Source organism: Kryptolebias marmoratus, linkage group LG12 (genome assembly GCF_001649575.2).
Source record: "Kryptolebias marmoratus isolate JLee-2015 linkage group LG12, ASM164957v2, whole genome shotgun sequence".
NCBI classification, from domain to species: domain Eukaryota; kingdom Metazoa; phylum Chordata; class Actinopteri; order Cyprinodontiformes; family Rivulidae; genus Kryptolebias; species Kryptolebias marmoratus.
In genome coordinates, this window is record NC_051441.1 from 18086342 (window position 1) to 18097742 (window position 11401).

General features: G+C 39.0%; 1 protein-coding gene across 2 annotated transcripts in view; it reads left to right on the forward strand.

The window, feature by feature from the left end:
- The first annotated feature begins 977 nt into the window (after positions 1–977).
- The window catches only part of LOC108236252 (hook microtubule-tethering protein 2), a 17497-nt gene continuing 7073 nt past the window's right edge, over positions 978–11401 (forward strand). For both annotated transcript variants that reach the window (XM_017416796.3, XM_017416797.3), the window contains exons 1-12: positions 978–1166; positions 4134–4216; positions 4750–4822; positions 4947–4997; positions 5094–5226; positions 6438–6505; positions 6758–6823; positions 6955–7035; positions 9374–9540; positions 9742–9882; positions 10541–10742; positions 10876–10986. In XM_017416796.3, coding sequence (XP_017272285.1) covers positions 1122–1166; positions 4134–4216; positions 4750–4822; positions 4947–4997; positions 5094–5226; positions 6438–6505; positions 6758–6823; positions 6955–7035; positions 9374–9540; positions 9742–9882; positions 10541–10742; positions 10876–10986 — 1221 coding nt within the window. In that variant the 5' untranslated portion in view covers positions 978–1121. The remainder of the gene's footprint in view (positions 1167–4133; positions 4217–4749; positions 4823–4946; positions 4998–5093; positions 5227–6437; positions 6506–6757; positions 6824–6954; positions 7036–9373; positions 9541–9741; positions 9883–10540; positions 10743–10875; positions 10987–11401) is intronic.

The following is an 11401-nucleotide window of genomic DNA, read 5'->3' on the forward strand; positions in this document are numbered from 1 at the left end:
CACTTAAAAAGTGCTGTAGTGGCAGCAAAGGGCACATCTTGACATTTATGGATGGATGGGTATATTTAAAACCACGAAAGAAACATTTGAGCAGTTTTCCTGTTCAGTTTTGTGCAAAATGTGAATAAATTTTCTGAAACAGAATGTTACTATTAACACAAGGAGCAGAACACATTGATTATTTTCCATGCTGTTTGTTAACAGGCTAACCACTTCGTTAACTGACTGTCGTACAGCATTATCTTTGTTTGAAATCCAGGAGATGTTTTAACATTTTTTAGATATTTGAGTATGGGATTTTTGCTGAGGGGATAAAACAAAGTGTGGCTTTTGCACACATATTACAGATTACTGTATTGCAGTGATAAATAGTAAAAATAAATTTTAAAAAAGACAAAAAAAAATATGACATTATTCTGATAACACTAAGAAGAAGACTTACCTTTGGTAAAAACTTTTCATAAAAACTTGTAGGAAACAATGATCTCTTTATGTGAAGGAATTTAATAAGTCACAATTAAATAGCTAACAAACTGGTCTAATTTTTATGTTCACCTTAATAATGTATTAGAATGCAAATATAACCTTTATTATCTCAAACTGGGATACATATATTTTTTACAAGTATAATGACTTGCAAAGTCTTGCATAGATCAATACTGAAATTTCATCAAAGATGTTGCACACAAAAATGTTTCCCCTCCTCTTTAGAAGAGTTTCGTCTTTTCCGTCGTTCTAACGTGTAAAAATACCGATAAATGTCAACAGTTTATTGTAATTTTTTTTAGTTCTCATAGCTGTAAGTAGATTTTGTGGCTATGACGAAATTTTATTTGTTTGGGAGGAGCACAAATGTCCTTTTAGATGGTAAATTTCATCCTCGTTAATTTTTCGGCACCAGACACGCAGGGCCGTAGCACAATCCGTATCCATGGGAACGCTCTTTCTACGGAAGCTCGCGTGGATTATAAAGGTGGGGTGAAGAACGCGAAGGGCGATAGCAGCGACAGCGAGAGGCCATAGCTGGAGAATGCCTGACGTGGAAAGCGTCAGGACCGAGTAACAAACTTCTGGGTGAAACGAGCCTCTTCTCCGTCAGCTGCCGCGGGCTTCACAGAAGGATGAGTCTGGATAAAGCGAAGCTGTGCGACTCGCTGTTAACCTGGGTGAGTTTTTAGCAAAGGTTTCCCGAGCGAGGCTAGCCGCCGGCGGCTAACAGGTGACAGCAGGTGCAGGCTATTTAACCAAAATGTTAGCTTTAGTTTTTGAAGCTATGCGCCTGAACAGCCGATGCAATCTGTTTTATTGAGTATTATAACTCACAACAAGCTAGTGGGCCTGACAAATAGGCTGATATAGCCCTTGTTCTTCAACCAGGCTCGCATTTTGTGTGTGTGTGTGTGTGTGTGTGTGTGTGTGTGTCAACAAAGTAAACTGCTAAACAAACAAACCCAAACTGCTCAGTTTGAGCTTTAAACGACAAAGTTAGGCTGTTTAAGATGCTAATAGTCATTTGAAGCTCAGGACAAACCCACCTGTTTGGCACTTTTTTTAAACACCAGTTGATATTATTAACATGTTAAGGCTCATTAATGTTTAGCATGTGTTGTTTAAAATGTGAGTTTTATCTGCTACAGACTCAAAGTCCAGGACACAAAACCTTAATAGATAAATCCATTCAAAGGCAGAGTCCCCGTATGGTTTTGTCCCTTTTAAGTTGAGGAACATGTTTCAGGAAATCTTATGTTTTTTTTCTGTAAAAGAGGGAAATCTAGCTTGAAACATTTTGGTTTGGAACAGAAAATTACCCCAAGTTAAATAAAGGAAAACTTGTCACATTTAGTTGATATACTGGAGTCAGACATTATTGAAGAGGAAATTTTAAGTACTTAATTTATTCTAAAAGCTGGAAGAAACCAATCAGCATGATTAAGGAAGCCATGGGCCCCAGGATTAGAGCTACTTTTGAGTCTTTATCAGCATTTTTTTTTTAATGTATATGCAGGTTAATTTAAGGCTTCAACTCGCACACAGCAGAGCTGCTTTTAGCTTTAATGTAATATGCAAGTCTGAAGCAGAGAAAAACTCTAAACCTACCATCAAAACTTGAGAAATTTGTCTCTTACACAGCAAAATGTTTTTAACTAGCCGTTGCTCCACAGACCACAAGTGTATCTGAACTGTTCTCCTTTTAAACTCAGAAATAAAGTGTATTTCTTTTCGTGGACCAAATAGTTTTGAAGTGCCGTAAAAGGAAAATGTCAAGATGCTTAATATCAGGTTGCTAAGTAGCAGGCAACACAGCAACAATCTATTAAAAAGCAGCATGAACACTTTGTCTTAATCTCTCAAGATTACACAGAGTATTTACTATAAAACTGAAAAATCTGAAGCAAATTAAACAGAAACCATTAAGAGGTTGGTCATTTATGTAGGATTTTAAAAATAAAACAAAAAAAAAAAACTCTTTTCAGCTTTAACTCATTAGAAATGAGTAAAAAAAAAAAGGCTTTGGGAAAACATTGATTAAAGCCAATAATATTTTGGGGCTCTGGACTGGTAACCCTTTTAGAAAGTCTTGCCTTTCTGATCAGCCACATAAATGTTGTTTTTCTCTCTTTTAAGGAGGAACAAGTAATTGAAAGTTTAATGTAAATACTGCTGAACAATGCATTTTCTTAGAGGGGAGTCAAATACAGTTGAAGATTAAAGCTTTTAGTGACTTTTTGCTAGGTATACAATGTATTCACAACAGGGTTTTCATGCAGAAAAGCCTTTGATTTTATCACCTTTTAGTAGTAGTTGTTTAAACCCGATGATACCGAGGGTCTTTCATTTCACCTGTATGTTCCTACTGTAGCCCAGAAGGGACAAACCAAACTGTCACAGAAGAGATTTCACTGAGTAGTTGGTCCTAAAGGTAATTGGAAATGTGAAACCAGTTCATCCCATTGAGTGAATTACATAATCCTTTGTTGTACAGGTTTTCTAAAATTTCACGTTTAGATTTTTAAATGAGCATTATCTCATTAAATGTTTACTTGCAGAAACACTGGATAGACAAGCCTGGTAAAATAAATCTCTAAGTTATATGTTGTCTACTTTCTTGCCAATTGTATGAAGGAAAAAAAAAGTTTAATGGAAGCAGAGAATGTCTTGAGAAACAATTGATTACTCAAATGTTTTGCCAGTCGTGTTTTATCTTTAACTCAGCTCTCAAAATTTCACACAATTGTAAGATTTTTTTTTTTTTTTTCAGTTCCGTTTATTTATATAGTGCCAATTCACCGCAACAAGAGTTGTCTCAGAGCTCTGTACAAAAACATTCACATATGTTATTAAAAAAAAAAATTGTAAAAGTTATTTATCTAAGGAAGCCAGCAGATTGAGTTGAATCTTCATTTCTTTGCGATCTCCCATCCTGAGCACCATGCTGGTGACAGTGGAGAGAAATGACTCCCTTTTTAAAGAGGAAGAAACCTCCAACAGAACCAGAACCAGGCTCAGGATAGGTGGCCATCTGCTTCAATCGGCTGGGGTTTGAGGACAGGAAAGAGACATAAAGTATGACTGGTCCAGGTAGAGTTTCTATAGAAAGAAAAGCGCACGCTAATGATGGAGATGATTACAAATACAAACATGGAGAGTAAAGAGAGTAAAGCCATCAGCAGAGACAGGAAATGTAGTCAATTTATCCTCCAGTAGTCTGAGCAGCAGAACTAAGGGATACCTCAGGGAACCCAAGCCAACCCTAACTATAGGATTTATCAAAAAGGACAGACATGAGTCTAGCCTTAAACAGGATGTCAGCCTCATGGACAGAAACTGGAAGAGAGGAGCCTGAGAACTGAAAGCTCTGCCTCCTGTTCTACTTTTAGAAACTCTAAGAACCACAAGTAAACCTGCAGTCTGAGAGCAAAGTGCTCTGTTAGGAAAATATGGAACAATAAGATCTTTAATAAAAGATGGAGCTTGACTGTTCAGCGCTTGAACATTAAGTAGTTAAACCCACTTGTTTACCTCAAACATGAGTAATCATTTTCTTTAAGTGTAGTCAGAACTTTGACATTCTCCATGAGTTGTTGCTGAAAGTTACTTGTTTACTGACTGTTTTTCTTTGTTTTTATTCTCAGATACAGACGTTTCAGGTCCCATCGTGTAAAAGCAAACATGACCTAACGAGCGGCGTGGCCATCGCACATGTTCTGCACAGGATGTAAGCATATCTGGTTGTTACTGTGTCGTTTAGGTGGACAACATGAGCTCTGAACAAATGGTTTGTAAAGTTACTTCAGTGTCCTCGCACTGAGATTTGCTTATCTGTGAGATTTGCACCACGCAGCCTTGTGGACTGTGTAAGTCCTGTATCTATGCAGAACCTGAACCACTCCAGCTGTGAAGTCTGTTTGCTCAGTTGTTGCCTTTACTGCCTCAGGAGTAGGTGTAATTTTTAAGAAAAGCGTATTTATTCAAACTTCAAACACTTTTGTAGCTTGTGATATTTGAATTTTCCCTTTTTTTTTTTTTTCGGTTGACTGATACAACACGCAGGTTTAAATTTCAAAACGCATCTTTTATGTTCCAGTCATTTGAGCTCTTCTCATGTCGTAACTTTAATGAACAGGTTTTCCCCAGTGTCATTGTTTTTAGAGAAACAGACGTGAAGCGGCATTACCCTGTGGCTTCCTGTGTATCCTGATGATCAGAGAAATATCGCTGCTAAAGTTCTCCTCCTCTTCTCGTTAACAGAGACCCCTCTTGGTTTAATGAGACGTGGCTCGGCAGGATCAAGGAGGAGAGCGAGGACAACTGGCGCCTCAAAGTAATTTGTAATCAGCAGGACATGACAGAGTTTTCAGTAGTTACAAAAAAATATAACAATTTATTTATTTATTTTTTTTCTTGAGTTTGATTAAAATCAAGACATGCATCTCTTGTATTTTCAGGTCAGCAACTTGAAAAAGATTCTCAAAAGCATGCTGGAATATTACCATGATGTAAGAGGCTTTTATCAGTTTTACTTTATCTTTTCTTTTTCACCGTTTTGGTCGAGGCCAGAGTGTTAACGTGTCGCGTTCCTCTGCCTCCCTAAGGTCCTCGGTCACCAGGTGTCTGATGAGTTCTTGCCAGATGTCAACCTTATTGGGGAGATGGGAGACGTCCCTGAACTGGGCAAGCTGGTACAGCTTGTATTGGGTTGTGCTGTCAGCTGTGAGAAGAAACAGGGTAGGTTGTCTGTCTGCTTGGTACGTTAGGGGGGGACACAGGTTTACTCAAAGTTAGGCGCTTGAGCATCACAAGTTGAACTGACAACACTGAAGACCATTTTACAGATTTTAATTAAAGTGTTTTAAATTGATCAGTACTTTGATTTCAAACCATCAGTTTAAAGGACTAGTCCAGCCATTTGTTCAACCTTTTCTGTGGAAAGGATTTGATCAATCACCTGTTGTAGATCGCTCTTAGAACAGCTTCAGTTTGAAGAAATTAAGTTTTTAAGATCCACAGGACTGATGAGCTAATGGCTAGTACAAACACACCTAGATCAAAGTGGATCACTGCCATCTTAAAATGACTCCAACCCACAAACTTTCCTGGTGGTTCACGTGAACACAGTTTTATAAACCTTTACACAGCTGCCAGTTTCTCACTGTGGGGTTACTTAGAAGTGAAAATAGCAGCAGCAGCAGCTAGCTGTTGCTGTTTCAGTGTAGCCAGGAGGCACGTCAGGCAGGAATAATTTAATATTTCTGCTGAAATAATTGTGTAATCCAAAAGGTTTAATAGCTTCAGTTTATCATTAGTTGACAATAATTTATTAGTATTAATTTAACTGTTTTTAGAAGTACTGTAAAATATGAGATCAACTTCCACAGCTGATTTTTACCATCCTGAAATGACTCCAACCAGCGGTCTTATAGTGATTCATGCAAAAGATATTTCGTAAACCTTTACACTACTGTCAATTTCTCATTAAACAGTTATTCCGGCAGGGCTTCACCGGACTTCCATTAGTGAGCTGCTGCTGCTCTTTGCATTTGCAATTAAGCTTAAAGTTCTGCAGAAATAATTGTGAAATGTGAAATTGACATCATTGAAAAGCTTTTCATAAAGTAGTTTTCACAGGAATCGCTATGAAATTTCAAAGATTTGAGCTGTTTTAAGCTGCCAGCAATCCATCTTGGCTTTGTTTGGACTAGCCTTTGCTTATGTGGTCAGTCCTTTCAGAATAAAACGTTTTCCTGAAACTGAAGTCGTTCAAAGAGCTGTCTACAAAATAGATGATATATCTAGAAACCAAACTCTGCTGCTCTGATTAAAAATATATACAAATATTTATTAAATGCTTAGCTGGTTTTTATTTTCAGGACGAGTCACTGTGCTAATCTGTATTTGGCTGCACATTAACTGTTTTTGTTTTAATCTCCCTAATCCAGAGCAAATCCAGCAGATTATGACACTTGAGGAATCAGTCCAGCATGTTGTGATGACAGCCATTCAGGAGGTGAGCACCCTCCCTTATCGTCTTTGTGTTAATCCAGCTCGTAGTCATGGGTAATTCAGTCAGAGAAGTATAAATTGGACTGAAGTGAGTCCCAAAAAACATTTGCTATTTCAAGAATGTTTTAGTTGTTATTAGGAGCTCATTCAGTAAAAGTTGACTTCAATAAAATGTTTATCTTCAGAAAATCAAACTTGTTTCTGCCAACTTGCTGCATTTTCTGACTCCCTTTTATTGTTTTTGTTTTTATTGTAGCTTCTAACAAAAGAACCTTCCTCTGAACTGGGAAGTTCAGAGACATATGGAGACTTCGACTACCAGGTGAAGCCCACAGTTTCTCTCTCCATCCCTTGCATTCAGTGGATTTGTTGTGCCCCATTTTGTCGTTTAACTCCATTTACTCACCCGTACTATAATTAGCAGGACATGTCCTTGTTTATGCCCTTTCGCAGTCCAGGAAGTATTATTTTCTGAGCGAGGAAGCGGATGAGAACGAGGACCTGAGCCGACGCTGCAGAGATCTTGAACATCAGGTTTGTACGCCTAATGGAGTTTTAGATCTTCTTTGGCAAACATTTCCTGAGACTTTTAAGTTTTAATTGTCAAGCTATTAGATCTGATCAGTTTGACAAAGCTCATTGTCAATTAAAAAAAAAATTCCTGCCATAATATGAGTATTTTTATTCTGTTTAAAGAGCTGCTGAGCAAATTTAGAAATTTGTTTCATTTCAGCCCAAATCAGTTTAATCTGACTGTCGTACCTGGTCAAAAAGTTTCATATACAATGAAGAGTAGAGTTGGGTTTCCTTGTGTATACAGTGGTGTTATGTCCTTTGGTTTGCTGAAAACGTGCAGTATGTTGCCTTAATTTGTGCCGAACAGTCATTTTCAAAATACAGGTGCAGTAGTACATGTATTTGGACCAAGCTGACAAACAGGTTGGTCAAAGGCAGTCACCTCTCGTCTACACTACAGCATGACTTCGCACTACAGAGAATAAGTAGAGGAAGATTTTTAATCTAAAGCACTCTCCACCAAAGTAAAGCGAGAACATCTCCTCCTGATTTGTTTCAGATCAGCAGGATAGAAAAGGTTTGTGGTCTGCAGCAGCTGTGGATGTAATGGGTCATAATTTGTGGGCTTTGAATTGCCCTCTGGTGCCTAAACTCTGTAAAATACTCCACCAGGCATTATATAAACAGCTCATAAGCACTCACACCTAGCCGAGCAGCTAAGTGAGTGCTTAACATTTTATTTGTCAGTTCTGTACTAACTTAATTTTGCATCTTATTACGGTATTTGAAACAAACACTCCTTTTGGGTACAATTTTCTTAATAAAACAATCCGTTTTTGGAGTTTATCAAACTTTTTTTGACACGTCAAGCAGGAAACCTGTTGGATAGAAAAAAAGACAGAACAATATGACTTTTTTTCATTTTAATCTTTTTGTCAATTTAATAGTTGACAAATCTTGTTGTACAGTTATCTGCTGCTTTAGAGCCTCCTCACCAGAAAAGATGGTTTATTTTTGTCTCTGAAGCAGACAATAACTCTCCCAAAAGCAATCATGGTTCAGTACAACAGGAAAAAGAAATTAATGCCAGTTTTTATTTTATTTTCACCCTTCACATTTTATTTTATGTACTGGTGACACTGATTTGGTGGTAAAGCATCCAATCTGTCCTTTTTAAAGTTTGATTTTAATCAAATTAAATCTTTGTTTTGGAAGCTGATGTTAACCAAAGACGACAGTAATTTGATACAAATGTTAGAAAAGTGATTAGTGGCTGTTTAAAAATAATCAGATATTCTAACTATGATGGCTTACTGGCTCCTCCATCTTAAAAGGTTTTAAAGGAATAAAATGTCACTTATTTGACTGACTTAAATGCAGCTTCAGAGTTGTAGTTTAGCTGTTCTGTAACTTTCGCCCTTATCGACCAGCCTGCAGGACATTCTTCGTCGAACTTCACTGACAGCGAAGGGACTAATTTATTTCTTTATTTTTCCTCGAGCATACTTTCTAGTCAATAGTTGCATAACATCAAGATAAAACTGACACATTGCCTTGGGATAGATCAGTAGCCAACAATAATTTGTGCTGCTCTCAGCCCACCTGTTTGTTTACTTACTCAGCCCACACGTTGGGGATTAGTCATCGGTGTTGTTTTAGGAGCTATTTGCTGTTACTGGTTCGGTGCTAAAGCGTCCAATCTGTCCTTAAAGTTTTGTGTGGGGCTTTTTTGTGCTCAAACTGGAAATGTGTCCTGAAGGAAAGTATACTTTCAACTTCTTTTTTGTCCGTTTTATGTTAATTAAAATGTAACTTCAGCTCTTTTTTTTTTTTTTTTTTTCCTCTCTTCTGCTGGAAATTAAACTTTTTTTCTTTACAGCCAACCATTAACAAAACCAGCGTGCAGAAAAAGCAGTATTCCTCTTAGCCCACAAATGAGGCACACACTTATCTATTTATATTATGAGGCTTTGGTTTAGACCTTAAGGGTAAAGATAATTACACCACTGAGAAACTTGTATCTGCCTGAGAGCATTACAGATCAGCTGACTGACTAGCTTTTGACGACAGACCATGTGAAATGACAATAAAGCTTGTGTTTAAAGTCCTCTCTGCACTAAAGGCGGTGAGTTTTTGCTGCTTCTCTTGTCTGAATTATCAGCTTTCTTGTTTGTACTTAATGTTAGTTATATACTTGATAATGTTACGCTTTTAATCTCTGTACTTTTCCTCTTTCTACAGCTGTAAGTTTTTTTTTTTTGGCTGCTCCATATCTATGTCACAGTAAATTGTCTACGTGCCAAGCCTTTACCCCCTCTCTTGGTATGTTTGTGCTGCTTTTCTGCCCCTCTGACAGCTGTCTCTGGGTGCGGAGGAGAAGTCGTCTCTACAGGCGGAGGTCTGTGCCCTGAAAGAAAGGCTGAGTCGCTGCGACTCTCTGGATGCCTCGACCACCGCCATCACTGGCAAGAAGCTGCTGCTGCTGCAGAGTCAGATGGAGCAGCTTCAGGAGGAGAATTATAGGTAAGTGTTGGACTTCCTGTACAGGTCGGCCAACTAACTGGATGTTTGAGAGTTTAAGTGGAACCCAAACTAGAGAATAATCAGACACTAGCCTAATCTGTAACTGTATTTCTTAAACTTGGCGTGTTTTTTAGATGAGATTCAGATCCTTTCAGCCATTATGCTTTTTTTCCCTGTCTCTCATAAACGTGTGTGTCTCAGATTGGAGAACAGCAGAGACGACATGCGTGTGCGGGCAGAGCTCCTGGAGCGTGAGGTGGCCGACCTGCAGCACTCCAATGAAGAGCTGACAAGTCTGGCCCATGAAGCTCAGGCTCTGAAGGATGAGATGGACATTCTCAGGTGAGGGCAGCTGTAACCCACTTAAATAAAAAATCCTGTCCCATAATGGTGGATCAGTCATGGAATCCAGAATGCTGATCAGGATAATTATACATGTGCAGACACTTTTCAAACTCATAAGTTTGTTCTCAGTGAAACTGCAGAAAGTAACGCTTGGTGGGCGCTGAGTCACACGAACAGTGAGGGTTTGTGCTTTACAGCTTTTTCATGCAGTTCATTCATAATTTATTGGGTGTTTCACAAACAAAGTTTTATTTATGTGAGGCATGTAGACCAGCGGTGACCAGTCCTGGTCCTGGAGGGCCACTGTCCTGCATGTTTTAGACGTTTCTCTGCTGTGACACATGATTTGAATGACTGAGTGACTAACGGGCTTCTGCAGAACTTGAAGAGCAGGAAAACAACTAAAACATGCAGGATTGAAAATAAGGGCCTACAATAAGGGGTCTGAAAATCATAAGAAACTGTTCTTGATGCCCACACCTCTTTCTGACATCTGTGTTAATAAGAATTTCCTGCCTTGATGTTAATTTGCATCAGAACAGTTTGAGTTTCATTAATTAAGTACATCTTCGTGCGGATGTTGTGCGTTAGCTAAAAACGATATTCCTGTGCTGGCACTCAACACCTCCCACACGCCTGCTTTCCTCCTTCTCAGGCACTCCTCTGACCGGGTGAACCAGCTCGAAGCACTGGTGGACACGTACAAGAGGAAAGTGGAAGATCTGGGAGACCTGCGCAGACAGGTGCGCCTCCTGGAGGAGCGCAACACTGTGTACATGCAGCGCACCTGCGAGCTGGAGGAGGAGCTCCGGAGGGCGAATGCCGTCCGCAATCAGCTGGACACCTACAAGAGACAGGCAAGCTGTGGGCTCGTTCATCTGCTACCCTCCAAGTGATATTAAACAGAGTCTGGTTGCTGCATGTGTTTGGAAAGACTTGCCTTTTTTTTTGTTGTTGTTGTTTTTAAAGAGAGCTCTCTCTGACTTGCAGGCTCACGAGCTTCACACCAAGCACTCAGCAGAGGCTATGAACGCTGAGAAGTGGCAGTTTGAGTACAAAAACCTTTACGACAAGTACGATGCGCTGCTGAAGGAGAAAGAAGTGAGTTACTGCGTCTTTCTAGAACATTTATGTTAAAAAGATGTTAAAACTATGCAAGTGACTTCTAACTATAGTTGGGTTTCACTTATTAAAAGCTTTGTTTGCTTCAACTAAGTGTAGAGATGTGGATTTTACTTCACTGATGACAATTGTTGTGTGGATCAGCTCTGCTCTGTAGGAGGAATTGTTGTCGGGCAGATATTACACTATTTTTCAGCAGACACCCACATTATCTGTCAATTTTATCACTTTCTGAAATCTGACAGCAGTGATTTGGATGGATGAGACTAATTAAGAAATAATAATGCACTCATACATTTTACTTTCGTTTGTTCTTGTCAAACTAAGCAAATTCAGAGTGATCCCTACTGCCGGCCTTGTTTACCCAAACTGAATGATGGGGGGGGGGGGGGGG